Here is a 22,624-nt window from a genome sequence, read left to right on the forward strand (position 1 = left end):
CCATAGGCAGGGGTTCCTGATTATGCTTAGCTCCCCAGCTGAGACGTACCCTCCAATACTGCAAAGTGCATGGGCTCAGTCACCCCTGCCCGCAGCTCCCCCAGCACTTCCTACTTGGCTAACCTTTCCTTAGTCCCCTAGTCAAAGAAGTGTCCCCAGGCCGCAGGCTGGAGAGCTGCCTATGAGCACACTGGTAACCCTCTCCAGGGCTATTCTGACTTGGCCATCTGTTTCCTGTCCAGCTCCAGGCCCCAGTAAAACATGGTCTCAGTCTGTGGATGGAGCCTGGATTACACCTGTGCAAGGTCCCTGTGGGTGAACTGGATCTGCTCTGAGACTCTGGTGACTTTTATGAAGAGGCCCTGTGAAGGTGCTCAGGGCTGCAGAAGACAGAACTGGAGGTCCAGTTCTCAGAGCCCCAAGCAGTGTAAGCTCAGTGGGGCCCCAAATCCCCACGTAATGTCAAGGATGATCTCCATCCAGGGAGTGGGGATGGGGGTGGGGATGGGGGTGGGGGTGGGGATGGGGGTGGAGATGGGGGTGGGGGTGGGGATGGGGGTGGGGGTGGGGGTGGGGATGGAGGGAGTTCCTAGAGCAGTAGTTCTCAACCTTCCTAACACTGCAGCCCATTAATATCAGTTCCTTCTGTTGTGGTGACCTCCAACCAAAAAAAATATTTTCCTTGGTACTTCATAACTGTAATTTTGCTACTGTTGTGAATCATAATGTAAATATCTGTGTTTTCCAGTAGTCTTAGGCAACCCCTGTGAAATGGCTGTTCGGCCCCTCAAAGGGGCAGGACTCACAGGCTCAGACGCACTGCCCCAGAGTAAGGTACTGTCAGCAAACGCCCGTTTGTCATTATATGCAGCTCAGCATAGGAAGAAGTGGAAGAGGCTTGCCTCAAAGGTGGTGGTGGCAAACACTCAGTGGATGAGCAGCCTCTGTCCTCTGCCTCCCACCCCAGAGTGCTCTGAGTAAGGAAGCCAGCATGGCTGAAGCAGACCCCGGGAGGTGTGGAGGGGGGATGAAGGCAGTACTTACTCTCCAGATGCTCTGTCTCCACAGCAACCAGAAAGGCCCACTCGTAGTAGCACTTGGCCTGCTGGGGGAGGGCCCGGCGGGTGCACAGTTGGCCCAACCACAGGAGCACCTGGGTGAAGTCCCGGCCACACAGACCGCTGGGCAGCTGGGAGAAGAGCCCCACAGCCTCACGCAGATAGTGCTGGGCCAAGCTGCGGGCACCAGCTTGCAGACACAGGGCCCCAAAGTTAGCCAGGACTACTGCCTGGCTCCGCAGGTGGCCCTGGCTGTAGGCCATGTGCAGAGCTCGGAAGTAGCCTTCCGCAGCTTGCCGGGTCCTGCCCATTCTCTTCAGGGCCATGGCTGCCATGTTGGTCATCACACATTCCTGATCCTTGTTGGCCACGGCCGCATCTGAGATGGATTTCAGGATATCCATGGCTACTAAGCTTTTCCCGCAAAGCATGTGCAGCCAGGCAAGGGCCACCAATCGGTCCACGACAGGATGGACCCCAGCTGCAATGTCAGCTTCTGCAGCCTGAGACATGAAAGCAATGGCCTGGCTATGCTGTTGATGGTGGCTGTATAGATGAGCTAGACTGGCATAGAGGGGCCCACACAGTGCCTGTCCCATGCCAGGAGCCAGAGAGGCCAACGCCTGCCTGAGGTAGTAAGCAATCTGGGAGGGAAGGCTGTGACCTGCCTTCCTTTGGCTGTTTGGCCCAGGAGCATTCTGGAGTACCAGGTCCACACTCTTCAAGGAGCCAGCCAGTGAGCAGCCAGTCCACAGGGAGGACACCCTGAGGCAGCTCAGCGCCAGGTGGGGCAGGCACTTCCGGCCATAGATGTCTGCCAGGAGCAGGTAACAGTCCTCAGGCCACGAGGCCTGTGGGGTCCCCACATCCCTGTTGAGGCGAAGCAGCCTCTCCAGGTAGGGCAGTGCCTCCTCGGGCTGCTTGAGGTGGGTGTAGTGCCTGGCCAGCAGGAAGCAGGCCCGGGCCTCAGCCTGTGGGCTGAGGCCACAGATGGCCCTGCGCAGTGCATACTTTAGAAGCTCAGCATCTGTGCTGCACGCATGGCCTGGCGTCCCCAGGAGCAACGCTGCGGCTTTGGGTGCAACCTGCACGCACTTCTCCCCGTTCTTCTGCTTCAGATACACGGTAGCCAGGCTGGCATACACTGCTGCCACCAGGGAGAGGTCCCCAAAACTTCCCTCCAGAGCACCCAGTGCTTCTTCAAAGTACACCCGGGCCTGGGATAGCTTGAGCTTTCGGGCACACAGCCTCCCCAGCAGGAGGCAGAGCCTGGCCAGGGCCATGCCCAAATTGACTTTCTTGGCAACTCCTCGGGCCTGTGCCAAGCGTCCGGCCAACTCCTCTTCATCATCAAAACCACAGAGTGCAGAGCTCAGCCAAGGAAGTGAGATGTCATAGAAGCCCTGGAACTGGGCCTCATAACCAGGGGCATTCAGGACCTGTAGCAGTGAGTCCAGAGGCTCGGGGTCTGTCCAGTCATCCTCAGGATCCAAGCAGAAGGGGGGCTCCTCAGGGTCTGGTGAACACACTCTGCTGGACACTCCTCCAAGGCTCCAGGATACCGCGTCTTCCGGCTGGTCAGGGCAGGCCTTGCACCGTTCTAGAATGTCCTTTACCATGTGCAGAGTCTTGTGTGGTTCTGCGTTCAGTCGAGGCAGAGGTATTTCTAGAAGTCACAGGAGGTCAGGTTGGTTCAGCTGAGGACCTGAGCCCCAGCTTGACCTGTGCAGTATTCCCTATCACTGTCCCCCACCCACTGTTGCCCTCGCTGCATGTTCCTAGCACCCCACTTTCTGGATGACACTTTCTGATTCTAGAGTGTTGGAGGCTGAATCAGGGTCAGTCCTGATTGCTTTTGTTAACTTTCCTACCCAGCAGCTCCCAGAGTTTTCAGAGACCCTGAATGTTGGAGCATAGGGGTGGTTTGCAGATGGCTGCTCTTCAGAAAGAACCGAAAGCCCCCTAGCCATCTGGCCCACAGTCAAAGTGCAAGCACAGCTGTGTGACTCTGCAGGCCCCTCAGACTCTAGAAGGCATGAATTCACTGACAGCCAATCAGCACGACTAATCAGCAGGGCCTCGAAGGCTTCCACATAACCACGTAACCAGGGGTGGGAACATGCTCAGTGACAGGGTACCTAGCATATACATGGCCTGGGCTCAGCACTCAGCAACACACATCACACACACACCACACACACGCACACACACATACCACACACACACCACACATACCACACCACACATACACACCACACACACCACACACACACACACACCACACCACAACACGCATATATATCACACACCACACCACACATACACACCACACATCACACCACACCACACATACACACTACACACACAGAACCGCACCACACATACACACTACACACACACACCACACCACCCATACACACCACACACACACATCACACAGACATCACACCACACATACACACTACACACACACACCAGAACACACATACACACCACACATACACACCACACACACCACACACACCACACACCACACCACAACATGCATATATATCACACACCACACCACCCATACACACCACACATATACACACACACACCACACCACACATATACACACACACACCACACCACACATATACATCACACCACACCACACATACACACCACACACACAGAACCGCACCACACATACACACTACACACACACACCAGAACACACATACACACCACACACCACACTACACCTCCACAGCACACCACACATACATACCACATACCACACCACACACACACATCACACAGACATCACACCACACATACACACTACACACACACACCAGAACACACATACAACCACACACACACATCACACACATCACACCACACATACACACTACAACACCACACCAGAACACACATACACACCACACACACACATCACACAGACATCACACCACACATACACACTACACACACACACCAGAACACACATACACACCACACACACACATCACACAGACATCACACCACACATACACACTACACACACACACCAGAACACACATACACACCACACACACACACCACACACACACACACACATACACCCACATATACACCACACACACACACCACACACACACACACACACACACACACACCAGCACCAACACCAACGCCAACACCACAAAGGGAAAACAGACGATGACAATGAGGACTGGAATGCTGTGGTCCTTGGCCTTATCCGTATCGTGGGACACTGATAGTCTTCTTAGGAAATTACCCCGGGGAAGGTTTCTAGATTGGCCATTGAGCCACCTGCTAGCGGGACGTTGGCCTCAGCTGGGCACAGATCCAAAGCCACACTCTCCCATGGGGCAGAGCAAACAGACATGTATTTCCTACTAGGAAAACACAGGCCTAAGATGGAATTATTTGGAAGGAAACAAATGAACAAAGCCTCTGGGGCTCCTGCACTGGGACTAAACAGCCTCTTTGCTCTCAAGTTTGAAAATGGAACCATGCTGTTCCAGAGCACATAGGTTTGGTTCCCTGTGTGTGCAGGGGATGGCAGCCCACAGCCATCTTTAATTCTAGCTCCAGTGGGGATCCAATGCCCACAGACACCAGGCACACATGTCATGCACATACACAAATGCAGGCAAACATACACACAGAGGAAAAAAAACATGCACTTCAGACAGTCTAAAGCCAGGTGTGGTAACACACACACACACACACACACACACACACACACACACACGGTCCCAGCACAGGAGGAAGATCGGTGTTCAAGGTTCTCCTTTGCTACATAGCATGTTTGAGGCCAGCCTTACAGAGGACCTTAGCCTATCAGATTGGTTAAGAAATGCCAGCACTCAGGAGGCAGAGGCAGGTGGATTGCTATGAGTTTGAGGCCAGCCTGGTCTACAAAAGGGAGTCCAGGATAACCAGGTCTATTACACAGAGAAACCCTGTCTCAAAAAAAAAAAAAAAAAACTTAAAAAAAAAAAGAAATCCCCAGCTGCTGGGCATGGTGACACACACCTTTAATCGCAGCACTTGGGAGGCAGAGAGAGAGGTGGATCTCTGTGAGTTTACAAATCTAGTCGGGGCAGCCAGGACTACAAGAGAAATACTGTCTTGAAAAACAAAAACAAACAAACAAAAAAGAAATCCCTAGCCACAGAGGCCTTCAGCTGCCTTCCTGCCTAGATGGATGGAGGGACCCCAGGGGCTTTGGATAGACCACCCAGGAGAAAGCAGCTCCCTCCTGGGTTGTCTGTGCTCACTGCTCCCAGAGCAGGAGGCCTGGGGTCCATCCCAGCAGTGCCAGCCTCCTCCTGGCCCTCTTCCTTGAATACCAGTTGAACTTAGATGGGTCCAGTGGTCCCAGGGAATATCCCAGGGTCCTCAGAGGCTCACAATTCTAGGTCCCCTGCAGAGACCCTCTGGGGGAAGGAGAGAGCTGCAGAGGAACACTGGAAAAGGCTTTCTCAGACAGGCCCCAGGAGGGAGGGAGGGACGGCTAAGATTAGTTGGGGGGAAGGGGCTGTCTCTCCAACCCCTAAATCCAACTGCTTCACTCCCCTTACAGTGTGGCCAGGCCCTCTGTGGGAAATCTGGGTAGTTATATTTGGGCTTGAAAAGGAGCCCACAGCAGTGTGGGCTGGTGCAGAGGGAGGAAGGCCTTGCCTTCTTGGGAGGCCCTGCTGAGGCTATGCATCTGGGGGTCCCAAGGCTTCCACAGGTGCAATACGTGAGCTCCAGGCTGCTCATCCCACAGCCCCCACACCCTGCAGAGGAGTGGCATTGATGGCCAGTGACCATGGCAACCCACTGCTGCTGCCTGTTCTGTGTGTTCACAGCTGGGACCTGAGACTCAGCCATGAGTAGAAGACCTGAGCCACAGGGCAGTGCCTACCTCGTTGATCCAGCTGCTCCCCCTCAGCTTCTTCTTCTAAGCAGTCTGAGAAAGGGAAAAGAGAAGCCAGTCACTCCTCCACCTGGGCCCTGCGCCCTGTCTCATGTGGCCCTGTGAATGCAAGCTCTGTAGTTACCAGCCCCTATGATGACCAGAGCCAGAGAAGCCATGTTCTCGGATGTCTCCAGGCTAGGATGGAGCACATGGATACCTCTGGTGTCCTCCATACTCCTAACAGTGCCGGTGATCTTTGTCAGCCCCATGACAAGCAGGGACACAGATGGCAAGCAGCAGAACAAACTAGGCTGAGCCCCTCCCGCCCCCCCCATCTGTCCTGCCCCATTCACCCTCCCCCCCCCCCCCCCCGTTGCTTTTCTCCCAGAGTGGTGCTGGAGCCTCATTCCCACCTCCTTGGTGGCACTAACTGCCTGCTGGATTGCCATGACAACCAAATAAGGAAAAGAGCTGAAGAAGATGTGTAAAGAACAGGAATTTATGAGTGCAAGCAAAGCTTTGAGGCATGTTGTGTGGAGAGGAATTGCACGACTACAATTGATGGTTCTAGTCCTGGGATTCTAGAGGCCAAGGATTCTAGACTACCTCAGGCCAACCACCAGCCATGGAGCCATTTCTGCCCAGGGCTGGGAAAAGTGACAGGCAGAGGGGCCAGCCTCTGGTAAGGGTGCTGGTCACATCACAAAGCAGGAGGGTGGAGTGGGGTGGGGGGGCAGGTTTCCCTGTCCTCAGAAGCTGAGGGCCCAGTGCGTCAGCATCTAGTGCTTCCTGACAGTGGAGATAGGCTCCCTAAGCAGCCAGGGCCCAGGGCTGCTTTCTTGTGTCACCTACTCCTGATGTCTTTGGATTCCTAGGAGCCTGGTTGTCTGCACCCGGCCCTGAGGGCACATTCTTGGCTTGCTTTCCCCTGCTTCCTGGTGGGGCTTTCACTACTTCATTGGGGCATGGCCTGAGGGAGGATGAATAGTTGGAAAGGGAGGGGAAGAGAGCCCCTGGGGAGCTTGCAAAGAGCTAGAAGCATCAATCCAGCACTGGCAGGGACAGCGGAGTGTGATAAGTCATGTGTGGCCTCAACCAGACCACTGGGCTCCACCCAGTTGCGAAGCATTTGGCCCACGCCCTTCAGCTCAGTTCCTGCTCTTCCAGGAATCTGCCTAGGAAGTCTCTAGCTTAACACGACTCAGCCAGCTCGACCTTGATGTTCCCACAGCTCACAGAGGGGCTCACAGAGGGGCCAGCTACACATATCCCGGCACCTACCCAGGCTGCATGTGGTGCACACATCTGTGCCAGATGTCCTGCTCAGGAGTCGCCGGGCATCCTCATCGGAGAAGTGACCCTCACTACTAAAGAATGACCTTTCTTCTTCACTGAGGAAAATCACACTTTCCAGCCTGGAAAGACAAAAACAAACAAACAAACAAACAAACCCCATATTGTTTAGAAGAATTAATTCTCTCAGAGCCCAGGAGGCCCAGGGTGGGTGGGCAGAGTGGAGTCTGGTCAAGACATGTCTTCAGGTTAACTGAGTTTACTGTCCCAATCCGCTCCTTCCTGTGTGAGCCAGGTGAGTCCGTTGCACTGCCTTGCTCCTATCTCACAGAAGGGACACTACCCCCCTTACCTCCCCCCTCTGCCACCGCCCCCCCCCCCCGCCCAGCTGTGTTTTCTTTTGTAGAGCAACCAATGACTTCTACAGCTCACCTTGTACTTTTTGTCTCTTTTGACAAAGTTCCACAGTAAGACCCGGTTCTTCTCCCTCATCCCATGGCTGGCCCCACTCACCCTCAGTGAAGACACTACATATAAACAAAGCCTGCCCTGGAGAGGACCCGTGGTGGGTCTGGGATGGAGAAAGACCGTGAGTGGGCTGGAGAAACGGCTCAAGAGTTAACAGTTCTTGTTACTCTTGTAGATCTGAGTTTGGTTCCCAGACAGAGGTCCAGGGGTATTGAAGCACCCACTTGGTGTACAGACATATATATATGCAGGCAAAACACTCATACACACACAATAAAATAATCTCTATTTTTTTTAAAGGGATATTTAGATTTTAAAGGTCCTGGGAAGGTGAGCGCCAGGCAGATTCTCAAGCACCACTTGAACTGTCCCCTGTGAACTACCATTTTTCCCACAGTACCCAACACAAGGACATGGCTCCTGGAGCCATGACGTCAGGCAGAGGAAACAGGGTGGTGGTGGGGGGTGTGGGGGCTGGGGAGGGGACTGAGGAGCAAAGGGAATAAGGACAGAGGCAGAGTTGCCTATAGGAGGAAACCAGGAGGGCAACATGAAATTTTAAAGCGCATCCTACACCAATCAAGGAAGAAACCACAGCCACAGCACAGCTCTCAGCCTCCTCGCTAGGAGGCGCTGCTTCAGAAATGGAAGAGGAAAAGGTGGATGAAAGGCTGTTGGATGGAGCAGGTGGACCAGTGAGTGTGACACGTGTTCTGGGTTTATCTCTAGCTGTAAACAGCATGGTGAGTGTCTTGATTTCTGACACTGGCCCTGGGGTTCCACCTGAGATCCTGGCGCCAGAAGCCACTAACTACAGCAATCGGGTAAAGGACCTTGACTTGCATAACTTATACCCAAAGGATCTGAGAACAAATGGAAGTGAGAGAGAGAGAGAGAGAGAGAGAGAGAGAGAGAGAGAGAGAGAGAGAGAGAGAGAGAGAGAGAGAGAGAAAGCTTGAGCCATCAGCAGGCGAGGGATGGGATGTTGTTGCCTTCTCCTACCTTCTAGGTAAGTCTGAGATTACATCAAGAGAAAAGAGAAGGCCGAGCTGTGGTGGCACATGCCTTAAGTCCCAGCATTTGGGAGGCAGAGGCAGGTCGATCTCTGCGGTTGAGACCAGCCTGCTCTACAGAGTGAGTTCTAGGACAGCCAGGGATAAACAGAGAAACTCTGTCTTGAAAAAAACCAGAGACAGAGACACAAAGAGAGATAGAGAGACTGAGAGAAAGAAGAAGAGGAGGGGGAGAGAAGAAAAGAATCCCTGGGCCATTCCCAAGCTGGGAGCTCCCAGTTCAAGACAAGAGAGATACCAGAAAATACTGGTGTGACAGAAGTGGGTACAGTCTCTTGCTGATGCTGCCACCCCCAACACTCTGGGGAGGCTGGGAAGAAAATGGGCCAGACCCCAGCCCTGACTCTTGTTCGGAACTGATGAAGCCACAAGAATCCCACAACTGCCAAAAGGCCTAGGACCAGAGGTTGTATTCCCTGTAGAGCTGTGCCATGTCTGTAAGGAGAGACCTCAAAATATGGGGCACGAGCCACACTGTCGTTTCAAGAACCCAGCTGAGAGGCTGGGTGTGGTAGTGCATGCCTTTAAAGCTAGCACTCAGGAGGCAGAGCCAGGCAGATCTCTGTGAGTTTGAGGCCAGCCTGGTCTACAAAGCGAGTCCAGGACAGCTAAGGCTATATAGAGAAACCCTGGGGCTGGAGAGATGGCTCAGTGGTTAAGAGCACTGTCTGCTCTTCCAGAGGTCATGAGTTCAATTCCCAGCAGCTACTTGGTGGCTCACAGCCATCTATAATGTGATCTGATGTCCTCCTCTGCCTGCAGATGTACATGCAGGCAGAGTACTGTATACATAATAATAAATAAATCTTAAAAAAAAAAGAAAGAAAGAAAGAAAGAAACCCTGTCTCAAAAAACAAAAAAACAAAAACAAACAAAACCAGCAACAGCTGAGCTAATTAGGTTATCATGTGACATGACAAGCCCAGAATTCTGTCACTGGAGCTGAGTGGAGAGTCTGTGGAGGCCTCCCACAAAGAGTGTAGACAGACTGTGCCCCCATCCCATGTGCATGGTGATGTTTTGATGGGGTACCAGGAGATGCTATGATCAGCACACAGGTCCAGGCAGTGTCTGCCCGCTCTGACAGATGGAATGCTTTAGATCAGGAGACAGAAGAAGAAGATTCATACCAATGGTGGCAGCTGTAGAGACTGCATCTGAGAGTTGCCTATGGCATCCAGTCCCCAGCAAGGCCACTGTAACATGCCCAGTTTGAGGGAGGCATGGCTACAAAGGGGACAGGGTTAGAGGACAGGGTTCTCTGCATACACCCATGTCTCCAGGCTCCTTGGCTGAGGTCTTAACCAGGCCAAGACCAGGGAAACCAGGAGCTGACCAAGGACAGGCTCAGCTAGAGTCACTGGCCACTCCCTAAATACTCCACACCCATCATTGACCAAGGCTGTAGGAAGTTAGCCCTGAAATGACTAGAGCACTCACCGGGAGGGCCCCTCACTTGGAGCAGGTACAGACAGTGCTCTCCCAGGGACAGAACAGGGCTGGCCTGGGGGTTAATGATTATGCATGGGATTATAGGCTGGCAGGGCCCCTGAGAACCAGGTGACTGTGAAGATTCACCCACATCTATTCAGAGCCAAGAAAGGGTGAGCTGTCTTGCAGCTGGCCTCAGGGGAACTGATGGCAAGTGGGATCTGAGGCCATGAAGACGGGTCCAGAAGCTTCACAGGCCTTAATGTTGAAGGGGAGATGTGGAGAACCTTCAACATGTCTTTCCCCCTGGAACCTGGAAGGGAACTGGTTTTGGAAATTGGGTCTCTGTGGCTGTTACTAGCTAAGCTGAGGCAGCTGGAGCTGACTGGATGTAATAGTATGTCGCTAAGTGTCTCACAGGAGGAAACAGACACGAGTGAGGAGCCACCAGGAACTTTAAAGATTCAGCCAGAAGCCAGAGAGAAGCTGGCCAGTAGGAGCAAGGTACAACCGGAAGGGCACTTCCAAGGGGCACAACAGCTCAGCTCCTATACTTTGGCCTCAGGTTCTTGTCATGGAAGTTATTTATACACAGCATGTGGCACTTTTCTTTCTTTCTTTCTTTCTTTCTTTCTTTCTTTCTTTCTTTCTTTCTTTCTTTCTTTCTTTCTCTCTCTCTCTCTCTCTTTTGTTTTTGTTTTTGACACAATGTTTCTCTGTGTAGCCCTGGCTATCCTGGACTCACTTTGCAGACTAGGCTGGCCTCGAACTCACAGTGATTTGCCTGCCTCTGCCTCCCAAGTGCTGGGATAAAAGGCGTGTGCCACCACTAAAGCCTGTAGAACTGAAATTCTGGATGGGCACACAGGCCAGCCACACAGTGCCCTCTGGTGGCACCCTGGAAGGGCTAAATCAAGCCCTGTGGAGGAGGGAAGAAAGGAGCTGCCCAGGACAGTGCCCAGGTGGTTCCTAAGAGGCTAATGGAGGGTGGCAGGGTCCCTGCAGGAGCGGTGTGGGGTTCAGGAAGGGGCCTCTGCCACTCACTCAGATGCCGAGCCCTGCATGCTGACGAGGCCAGTCCTCACAAAGCCCACCTGGCCAGAGGCCACGTGCCGGCCCACACACCAGGGCAGGCCTGGCACCTGGGCGCCGACGATCTCGATGATATCACCAACGCAGAAGGACATCTCTTCAGGTCCTGAGCCCTGGAAGTCAGCTACTGCCGAGGCCAGGCCAAGCCCTGTAGGAGGAAGGCCATGTGGTCAGAAAGCTGAGGTCCTGTGGGCAGCCAGGGTAGGCCTCAGACACATGCCAATGTCCCTGACTTCCGAGACTGTCTGCGGTCCTCAGATGGGGCACTTTGATCCTCATACCATAAGGGCCACTGAGGCTGAGATACTGATGAACACATGTCCTTGGCCACCAGCCTCCAGGCACAGATCTCTGCCTCATGCAGCTTAGACCTTAGTCTCTCCCATCACTCACAGGGCTGTGTGTGCACTTAGCAGACGCAGGGACCAGCCAAACACTGGCTGGCTTCACAAGGGGCAGAGTAATCTGCCTCCCCCTCCTCCAAGCTGAAGGGCAGCCTAAAGCTCCTCACAGGGAAGGCCTAGCTGCGTATTCAGTCTCCATCTTGCCCCACAGATTCTTCCAGAGTCCAGCAATCCTAGGGGCTCCCAATGAACCAGTTTTAGTGAAGTATCCCGTGATGTCACATTCTTGGTTCTGTGGTGTGTGAGAAGAGTCCCAGCCCATTTCTGTAGGTGCTGGGCTATTTAGTTAGGCCCTGAACCACTCTGACCATCAGATAATCCTGAGTACATAGCAGGGTTTCCAGCCTCCTTTTCTGGCTTAGGGAACACTTCGTACAAATGCAGAAACATCCAGAATACTAGTCCCTGACATCTTTTTTTGGCTGCCTCTCCCCCAGAGAGTGAAGTCTGACACTTACCCATCGGCTGAGCATCAGGTGTCCCAGGTCCACTCATGGATTCATCAATGGGATCCCAAGGGACCCTGAGAGTCCACCTGGAGTGGGGTGAAGAGGTCCATGCTGTGGAGTCTCGAATGGGGAACAGGAGTGTTCTGTAGACTGCTCAGAAGCAACAGCCCTTGGGAACACACATAAGTCCTACCCACCCCTGCTTCAACATACGTGCCCAGCTGTACGGCCCTGAAGCTGGTGTGTGTGGTGCAGCCCGTAACTGGGCATATCACCCTAAGGGATACTGCCACCCCAGTTACCGTGGGCCCTACAGATCATACCCCACCTTCCCAAGGCTTTGCCCTGCCACTCTCCTGGAGCAGCCTGGGCCAGAAGAATGTAAAGGCCTGTAGCCCAGGCAAGGGCCTGAATTTCAACTCTGGGTCTCCTAGATTCTCATCTGCTGTGTGGCCTACTTTGGGCCTCAGCTTCTCCGGAAATCTTGGCTGACCGCTGCAGCTCCTTCTCTATTGAGAACTTGACACCCAAGGGCACACTTTGTCCCTGATGGGGCTACCAGTGCATAGGGTGTTTTCCGGGCAGAAACTCCTCCCTCTCCTCAGGAGAGACCTCCAGCCATGGCTGTTCCTTCAAGGGCCTGGTAAATCAGGAGGTAGAGTTTTTTCTTTCGCTTTGCTGGCCAGGAGGCTCCTAGCGAGCTTGCACTCTGTGCATTGCAGTGAACAGGAGGCCATGCACTGCAGTGAACAGGGCTTTCCAAGTTCCCTCTTCTCAGGACCTCCAGCTCTACCTTCCTTTAGTCTTTATTTGTGCAGATTACTGTCTGTGCCTCAAATGTGACTTTGAAATGCTCTCCAGAGTGATCATGACAAGTAGCAACGTGCTACGTTCAACTCTCCCCTCTCCTTCTGGGTAGTATTGCCTAGGAGATGCCATCATTCCTCCAAACAGGCAGCCATGTGACTGCACTTCCAGCCACACCACGTACAGGAAGCAGTAGGAGGGCATGGAGTGGTCTGCCATCTGCCTGTCTCATGTCTCTCTGTACACCCAGAATCTCCAGATGGAGTAGGATCTACGAGGCCCCACACCAACGAGGGCCTCAGGATGGAATTCCAGCTTGGTACCTACTGATGAAATGGAGTCAAGAGTTCTGGCTCGGATTCTGTGGCTTCCACCTTGGAGGACGTGCTGGGCGTGGGGCATGAGGAGTCTGGTTCCAGGATTGCCACTCCCAGAGGGATCCCTGAAGCCCGCCTGAGGGTCTGGCGGCCCTTCCCTGCACCCTGGGGTCCCATCGTCATTCTCACATGGTGGTCGGGACACAGGACAAAGAAGGGCCCTTTAAAAGGATAGAGACAGTCATCAGAGGGTCCAGCCGGGCAGCCATGGCTCTGTCAAACAGGAAAGCTGCCAGTCCCAGCCCCAAGACCCACAGTGAGGAGAACAGGACCTTGGCAGGAACCTGTCCCACCCTGTTCTTCCCAGCATACCCATCTCTGGGGGCCCAAAGGAGGTCCCAGCCACACCTAAATGCTGAGTCAGACTCAGACTCATTCTGGGCCTCAGTTTCTCACAAGCACTATTCAGGGATAGACATGGGATTCCCATGTTCCTTTGTGCTTGGATAGCTACCAAGGAGCTCGGCCTTATCTGGGTGTTCACCCATGGCCAGGGAGGTAAAGCAGCATTGAGGTTCCTTCCTGGGGATTCAAGGTCCTCCCTCTACGAGGCCAACAAGCTCAAATCAGGGGTAAGAAGCTGTAAGCAAACCCTTTCTCACCATTCTCCTCACACCTCACGTTTTGGGGCTTATAGGTGGGACAGTCCCTTATTGGGACATTTTTTTAAACCAGTGACCATGTGTAGGGCATCTTATGCTAGCTACATCATGCCCCTCACCCAACAGACTCCTGTGTCTAGAGCTGACCCCCACAGTGTCCCCAGCACTGTATGATCTAACCAAGGTCACCGTTGCTGCCTACCTTCCTGGGCGAGGAGGCTCTTGTGTGTCTGCTTCAGGGCATCCTTGTTGACATACACAAGAATGGCCGTCTCCTCCTCCTCACTGGGTGAGAGCAGCCAGAAGGTCTGGTCTACCAGCAGGTTCTCCAGGCAGTGGTGTGTGAAGCCTACAAGGCAAGGCTTGTCACTGATAAGCTCCAGGAGGATCAGGGAATCCCAAGACCTCAAATATCAGACCTGGAGAGGACCCTGGGAATCTCCCAGCACCTCTATCCATACCCTGTGGGTCCCCATCTCACTGTCCTGGCTGTTAAGGTGACACCTGCCCACCCACTACATCATCTGGCCTTGTTGTGCCTTGGGATTCAGAAATGTCAAGGGTGTGGAGCTTTGAAGGCACACTGTGATGTCCATGCCCAGTGTCATGGCGAGTGCCCTCTATGACCATTTCCATCAGTCCTTCATAGGCCTGTGGGACACTGTCACCACCTGCATAGGGACCATCCCTTTATCAAGTACTGTCTTAGCTGGGAGGCATAGCCTTACTCCCTTTATAAAGTTAGGAAGAATGGCGAGAGAACCCTTCATTTACAACAAACGTGGTGGACATTGAGAACAGAAACTCAAAAGGCTACTACTGTCTTCTGGATGACACAGTCCCCTACTGGTGCCTAGAGGGTGGACAAAGGACAAGCTGACTCATACGACACTGAACAATGAACCGACTTCTGGTGGCTCCTCCCCTGCCTGCCTGGAGTGCTAAGAAATGGTGACTCACAGAAGCCTTCGCAAAGACAGCATGGCCGCAGGTGTGACCACATCACTGTCATCTAAAAGGTCTAACAAACAACACTGGAAAACAACTGTGTAACTGATTTCTTAAGATCTCATAGTTTGTTTGTTTGTTTGGTTGTTTGGTTGGTTGGTTTGGCTTATATTTTCAAAACAGGGTCTCTTTGGGTAGCCCTGGCCATCCTGGAACTTGCTCTGTAGTCCAGGCTAGCCTTGAACTCAGAGATTCACCTGCCTCTTCCTCCTGAGTGCTGGGATTAAAGGGTGAGCTACCACAGCCCAGCTAAAATCTCATGTTGTAAGTAAATGTATGAGTCTGTGTTGGCCCACATTCCTGGACTGCATGTAGCTTAGAGGCTGCAGGTTAGGCGGGCCTGGAAGCAGGCCAAGATCGAGACAGCAGGCATATCAGGGTGTGCACTGATGCAAGAGTCCAGCCTTTCTCTGAGAAATGGTAGAGAGGGACCGCAAATCTCAGTGCCATATCCTGCAGCAAAGTCCTGACCTCCCGGAGCCTGGCCCACATGTTTTTGTTTCTGTTTTTTTTCTGAAGAGTCTAGGATGGTGTAATGCCAGGTTCCTCCAAGAAAGGGGGTGGTAGGGGGAGCCACAATCCACTGTGGAAAGGCTGTCTTACCAAGAGCATGGTAGGTGGAAAACTTCCAGATTTCTTCAAAAGTCTTGAATGTCACCACGATCCGGTCCTGGTCACTGTGGATGGACAGCAGCCTGGCTGACAGTTCCTTAACAGGAAGAGACAATGAGTGATGACAATATTCCTCGTCCAGTGTATCCAGCCATTAGAGAACAGGTGTGTGGCCCTGGAGGGAACTTGCAGAACGGCCCTGGTTGGGGTGACAAGCACAGGGCTCATTCCCTTACATTTCAAAAACTGATTATCTTTATCTGCCTGACAGGAAACAAACAAACAAACAGAAACCCAAGGCTACTTATTTAGAGCCAACTTCCTGTAAGCAGTCAGGCAGTCAGGTGGGATCCAAACCCTAGAACCTGCAGCCCAGAGGCACCATTTGTTGAGCCACTGCTTGAGGGCCAGGGACCGAACTAGGAACTTAGTGTCGGTTATCTGATACAGCGGCTCACTGGAGGCAATATTCTAAGCATTTTCAGTGTAACCAAAGAGAAACTGGTTTCAAGCTGGGTGTGGTGGCGCACGCCTTTAATCCCAGAATTTAGGAGGCAGAGGCAGGTGGATCTCTGTGAGTTCAAGGCCAGCTTGGTCTACAAAGATTGTCCAGGACAATCAAGGCTTCACAGAGAAACCCTATCTCAAACAAAACAAAACAAAAATAAAAAAAGAAAGAAAGAAAAGGAGGAGGAGGAGGAGGAGGAGGAGGAGGAGGAGGAGGAGGAAGAAGAAAAAGAAGAAGAAGAAGAAGAAGAAGAAGAAGAAGAAGAAGAAAAAGACAATGAAAATGAGGAAGAAGCTGGTTTCACACAGGTCAGGCCAACACCAAAGCATGGACACTCTGCCCCAAGTCTGTGATAATGACACACAGCCCAGACTCTAAGCTCAAGGACCTCGAAAGGTGGCACAGACAAGCACTAAGCCCTGCCCCTCACTGTCCTCTCTTCCAGTTCTATTGCCTTCCCCCTCCGTCCTTGCTGTGAAGTGTCCCCACTTGCTCCCCAGGCCCCTGAGGGTTGACTCACTCCAAGCACACGAGCCACTTCCCGGCTGTCATTCTCCAGCAGGCGGAGTCGGTTCCGCAGGGCCTGCTGCAGGCTGGGGCTCCGGAGCCCGCTCTTCCGCCTCACTGCCAATAGTTGCAGGGTCAGGTCTGGAGGAGCAGGAGGTGTGTCAGGCAGCTTGTCTGGCCCCAACTGGAGGGGAGGCAGGAAATGCCCCCCACCATCTTCCACCCCTCAACAGAGGTTTATAATCCAATGAGCTTCACCATGCCTATAAAGGCACGAATAGCTACTTCCTCAGCTGTTTGTGTCATCCAATAGGAGACAGGACCCTGGCTACTGTTACCTCTCCAGCCTCAGTTTCCCTAACTGTGCCTGCCCTGTACAAGAAGGGGATTCATGCTCCATCCCCACTCCCATGGACCAGAGAAGAGCACCCATTCAGCAAGGGCCCCTCAGTAACTGTAATCTTCCGCCTCCCACTCCCACAACCCCAGATTCAGACGTGGGTTCAACTCAGACAACTACTATAGGCATGCCAGGTACTCTGAAGCCTCCATACTGACTCCATACTAACTCGGAAGGACCCCACCCTCACACCTGATCTATCTACCACCAGTTCCGCCAACGCTTACCCCTGTCTACCCTTAAGATGCATTGGCTGGGGGAGGGGCAGCTGAGCTGCAGCTAGCTTGACTGGGCTTTCCTCAGTGTTTTGATCTCCACACAGCCTGAACCTTGTACATTATAACTTGGCCTGGCTCCCAGCACTGCAGGGTAGCACGGTCCAGTGGGTCTTTCTTTATGGTGGATACACCATTTGTCTGCACATTGTATGTAGGGGCTACCAGCCATTTGGGGCTGCAGGGCTCTTGAGAGCTGCCCAGTGTGGGCATATAGACCATTAAATACAAGTTGTCCATGGAGTCAATGTCTCTAACCCCCCACCCAAAAGAAAATCTGTTGGTCCTGTGTGGTCTTCTCGGCTGCTTCAAGACTTCAGTGCATCTCAGCTCTTTACCATATCGAGTCCTTGCTGGCTGGCCTTGCCTGGGCCCTATCCTGGGTTAGGCCTCCCTCCCACTGCACTTATCTTCTCTAATGCCTCTTGTCCCAGAATCCAGGCTCCTGGGCATCCAATTTGTCAGTCCCAGTGTTTGGAAATGCTAAGAGAATTGGCCCATTGGCCCTCAAGGTCAAAGTGAAACTGCCAATTGCTGGCAGTAGCCGTCTCATGGGCTGTTCTCTCCATACCAAGGAGTGGAGGAGAGAAGGAAGGAAGGAAGGAAGGAGAGAGAGATGCTGGCGTCCCCAATCCCTGGGACAATCTCAGAGCACACGCCTGCATCTTCTGGCCCAGGGGATTCTGATGTCAACATTCTCACCCCAGGTTGGGAAGGTCCAGAGGCTGAGCAGTGTGGACGCTTCTAGACTCTCACATTTTGCAAGGATCCTGAGCTATGGTCACTTGTGAAGCCCTTCTTCATAAAAGGCAGGCTCTGCATTTGCAATCCCACAATGGTTCCTGCACACCCCCAGTGACAGTGGCCAGCACTGACCATCCCAAAGGAGAGACGGAGGACCATAGGTGTAACAGCAAAAGTGAAAGTTAAGTTCAACCACAGAGCTGGGAGCTCAGGCTCTCCACAGCTGGGGACAACAATGAGGCTCCAAGGATGAGGGGAGCTTCCTACCGCAATATTGTATGCAGTGATCCCCAACTGTCCTCAATAAATGGAAGGGTAAGGATACAGAGGCAAACACAGACTGACCCTGACCTTCCAGTCTTTGTGTGTGTGGAGACACTTAGTGCATTTCCTCAGCACTCAGAAGCAGGGGTCTGCATTTGACTTGTTCTAGATAACGTTAATGAGGGACACCATAAGTCCAAAGGGAAAGCCCTTAGTGGATGCTAGTAGATGCTCTAGACCTTCTACACTGGCTCATCATGTGACTTGGAGTGACCACTCCCCTAGGCCCATGTGTTGATGCCTTGGTCCTTAGCTTGTGAGGTTGGGAGGTGATGGGACCTTTAAGAAGTAGGGCTTTCTGGGCAGTGGTGGTGCCCCCCCTTTAATCCCAGCATACAGGAGGCTACGGCAGGAGGATTGCCTTGAGTTTGAGGCCAGCCTGGTTTATAGAATGAGACCCTGTTTCAGAAATATGAAAACAAAATAAAAAGATGGGGCTTTTGGGTCAGCAGAGAATAGAGAGAGATGGCAGGACCTGTCTCTTTTCTCTCTTTCAATCCCAAGCCACAGGGCATGCGCTGTTTCCTGGCGTGCTCCCACTGTGCCTTGCTGCCCCAGATCCCAAGCAAGGGTCCAGCCACCCATGGTAAGCAGGAGGCCCACTCGACAAGCCTACCTCTGTGCTGTTACAGTAACAGCCAGTGACACAGACAACAGGCTTGGCTCTGACACTCACCTGTGGGATACACTGCCATTTGGCCAGAAGGGGTTTCGGCAGCCTGCCCAGCCATGCTGCGGGGAGGAGCCACATCTGCAACACACCAGGTGATTGTGATCAGAGGGACAAACAACCTGGTCCCTCAGGTAGAAGGGTTGGAAGCCATTGGACTCCTTTCTCATAAGCCAACTAGGATGCTTCACAAAAACCTCCAGATGCAGCCGGGCAGTGGTGGCGCACGCCTTTAATCCCAGCACTCGGGAGGCAGAGGCAGGTGGATCACTGTGAGTTTGAGGCCAGCCTGGTCTACAAAATGAGTCCAGGACAGCCAAGATAGCACAGAGAAACCCTGTCTCAAAAACAAACAAACAAAAAAGCCAGATGGGATAGGCGGTTGGCCTAACAGTATGCTCTAAGAAACCCCCTCAAACCCAGTAGCCTAATTCTGGCCTCAGAATGGGTCAAGGTGCAGTCAGTCAGTGTACACAGCTCCGGGCTGACTTTCCCTTTCAGCTTCAAGACAGTGCCCTGCACACCCTCCAAGTTCAGTCCTCCAAATCTGTCCCCTTTACCAGATGTCTTTCCAGATGCAAGGGTGCAATGTCTAAAATCTGCTCTCAAACAATTCAGAAAAATGAGCTTGTCTATATATACACATAGAGTGCAATGCAGCAAACATGGAGAAAAGCCACATTGGAAGCATTCACATTCACTGGAAGAGACCAGAGTCATCTTGCTCTGTTTCTCTCGACTTCTGCTATGTTCCTCACCCCCATCCCTGCCCTCCAAGACTCGGAGCTGAGGATGTCCCACCCACTGAGCAGCCTTGCTGCTGGCGGCCATTTGAGCCTCCTAAGGTAGAAGTCTATAGGCTGGATGGGCCTGGCTATAGTCATTCTGGTGCCACGGTGTGTGTGTGTGCGTGTGTGTGTGTGTGTGTGTAGGGGTTATTTTATTTTATTTTATTTTTTAAGATTTTTTTTATTATGTGTATAGTGCTCTGCCTGCATGTACATCTGCAAGCCAGAAGAGGGCATCATATCACATTATAGATGGTTGTGAGCCACCAAGTGCTTGCTGGGAATTGACCTCAGGACCTCTGGAAGAGCAGATAGTGCTCTTAATCTCTGAGCCATCTCTCCAGCCCATGTAGGGGTTACTTTATAAGCCAGCAATTCCAATTCCTAAGATAAAACAATAGAGCGGAGTCTTTTGTGCTTGGCAGTGCTGTGTAGAGGGTCCCAACAACAGAAAAGGGCAGATGAGATATCTCCCCTGGCAAATGACTTGCCTCTGAGCCTGACAATTCGCATTTAATCTCTGAGACCCACTGAGGGGAAGATCTTGCCACATGGTCCCCAAATGCATCCCAAGCCCTCTCCCAGCTCGGAGACTGGCAGTCTCTTCCCTGGGTGGCCGATTCCGGGGCTGACTGTCAGGATTTCCCTTCTTATCTGTGTGTTCCCTTCTGGTTTCCTGGCCAGATCTCTCTGGAAGGGCAGCCATAGTGAGTTTTGGGTTCCCTAGCCCTTGGCCCCACCTAGCCCTCCCTTCCTGGGAGGACCATTTCCTGTTTGTGAGTCAGTACTAGACCACCAGGCTCCTCCTCCTCTTCACCCAGGGGCAGAAGCACCAAAGGAAAGGTCTAAAATCTGCAGGTGCCCAGCAGCCTCCTCACAGCAGGGCCTGAGCCAGGCCTGCCTGGAAGGTGAGGACACCCTTCTCCTAGTATGTCATTGATTCTGTGTCAATCAGGAGTCACTGAGCATGTAGCATTTGGCTATGCGTGGAAACCAGAGATAGGACAGCTGAGCAAGTGACAAGAGTCACACATACAATGTGAGGAAGCTTTAAAAGGGCGAAGGCCCCTCCTCCTCTTATCACCAGGACCCAAGGGTGATGGAGCCCTGGGGGTTGCTAAAGTTGCCTCTCAGGTTTTCCAAGTGGGGAGGAAACTGAGGCCTAAGTCTAGCAGTAGCCTGTGGACAACCATGAATGAGAACCAGGCCTCCTGGGGTACAGCCCATCTAACTTCCGCATCACACACTCAGCTGCTTGCCTGGGTGGCCACATACCAAGTGTTGCCACCCAGATCTCAGGAAGAGACTCCAGCTCCTGGTGTGATCACTACAGGGGCCTTAGTTTGCCTTGTGGGAGGGCACTCCACCCTGAGTAATAGAGGGTCAATGAGGACAAGGTAGGGTAGGGGCTGCCTTATCCATTATCCAGAGGATTTTTCTAGAACATTCTCCAGATGCCTCCAGGAAACTTTGCTATCCCTAGGCTCCCAGAGAGACCCCTGGTCAGCTGAGGACTCACTGAGCCTAGCTGCACTGCACCCAGCCTAGAAGCCTAGCTTATTTCAAGGCTGATCATCTGTTGGGGATGGGGGCGAGGGGCTTGGTCCCAAATGGCAGAGAATGGGCCTCTATACCGAGCCCACAGTGTGGCTAATTCAGTGGGCCCAGTGAACAGTGCCAGGGTACCCATGCCAACCTTGTCAGCATGGAGGATTAGAAAGATGAGTGAATGGACATGTAGACACAAGAATACAGTGAGATTCGGCTGCAGTACTCACCACCTCTGACTGTTGCCTCAGCCTCCTCAGGCCCCATTCTCTCTTGGCCAGTGGACAAGCCCATGGATACACTCTGGATCTGGTCCTCGTGGCTATAGCCTCCTGGAGGCTCCTCAGGGCCCCGCCCCATAGTGGGCAGCTCCTCAGATGTTGCCTTCTTCTCCTCCTCCTCTTCCTCCTCCCTGGAGCTCCTCATGACACACTGTGGTCTCAAGGCCAAGAGCTGGACATGATGCTGGCCATCTGTGGAGAGAGGACAGTGATCAGCCGAGAGGCCTCCTAGTGACAGACATGATGTTGCCATCAGAGCCAGGTAAAGAGGAGAGGAGACTGACATGACAGGGTACCCAGCATCACAGGACAGTCTGGGGACCAGACCCACAGGCTTCTGCACTTTCTTTCCACACCTCAGGCCTTTTCACCCACATCTTCAGTCTCCTTCATGTCTGCCATGTTTTCACTGTGGCAGGGCCTTTGTACAGAGGCTGATATTTCTACCCAGATAATCCAAACCCTTCATGCAATTTTTCAGAGGTCGGCAACTTCCTCCATAACTCAGTCAAGTATCTGAATCAGGCTTCTTCAGAGGCCCGCACCAACATGGACATCAAATTAAAGTCATCTCATCTGTTAATCCGAGGTCCTTGGAGACACGGGGGATGGGGATGAGGATGGGGATAGGGACTGGGGGGGCTCCCTTCTTGCTCTCCTGGAGGTCCCTGAGACATGGCTCAGAGTCTGACCCGAGACAGCTGCTCAAACATTCTTGCAGATGACTCAACACATGTACAGGAAGCTGTGGGGACAGAAACAAGCTCAGGTCTCCATCAGACACCTGCGGATCCTGGTTTTGAGGTGCATGACCACACACCCCATCTAGGTAGGGCTGAGGGAATCAACTTAAGGGGAGGCAGAGAGAAAAGGGGAGAGAAGAGGGGAGAGGGAGGGGTAGAAGAGATGTTGAGAGAAAGGGTCTCACTGTGAGCAGAGGAAGGGATCTTGGTTTTGTAGGCTATATGGTTCCAGTCCACATAA

General features: G+C 52.8%; 1 protein-coding gene across 1 annotated transcript in view; it reads right to left on the bottom strand.

Moving 5' to 3' along the window:
* The window catches only part of Sh3tc1 (SH3 domain and tetratricopeptide repeats 1), a 35,844-nt gene that overhangs the window by 8,917 nt on the left and 4,303 nt on the right, over window positions 1-22,624 (bottom strand). Inside the window, exons 2-12 of the mRNA XM_051164732.1 lie at window positions 21,590-21,832; window positions 19,030-19,104; window positions 16,624-16,751; window positions 15,587-15,692; window positions 14,178-14,324; window positions 13,324-13,534; window positions 12,199-12,275; window positions 11,289-11,484; window positions 7,261-7,394; window positions 5,986-6,030; window positions 1,045-2,724 (exon numbers count right to left, since the gene is read on the bottom strand). Coding sequence (XP_051020689.1) covers window positions 1,045-2,724; window positions 5,986-6,030; window positions 7,261-7,394; window positions 11,289-11,484; window positions 12,199-12,275; window positions 13,324-13,534; window positions 14,178-14,324; window positions 15,587-15,692; window positions 16,624-16,751; window positions 19,030-19,104; window positions 21,590-21,785 — 2,995 coding nt within the window. The 5' untranslated portion in view covers window positions 21,786-21,832. The remainder of the gene's footprint in view (window positions 1-1,044; window positions 2,725-5,985; window positions 6,031-7,260; window positions 7,395-11,288; window positions 11,485-12,198; window positions 12,276-13,323; window positions 13,535-14,177; window positions 14,325-15,586; window positions 15,693-16,623; window positions 16,752-19,029; window positions 19,105-21,589; window positions 21,833-22,624) is intronic.

This window comes from Acomys russatus, chromosome 22, assembly GCF_903995435.1.
Source record: "Acomys russatus chromosome 22, mAcoRus1.1, whole genome shotgun sequence".
Lineage (NCBI taxonomy): Eukaryota > Metazoa > Chordata > Mammalia > Rodentia > Muridae > Acomys > Acomys russatus.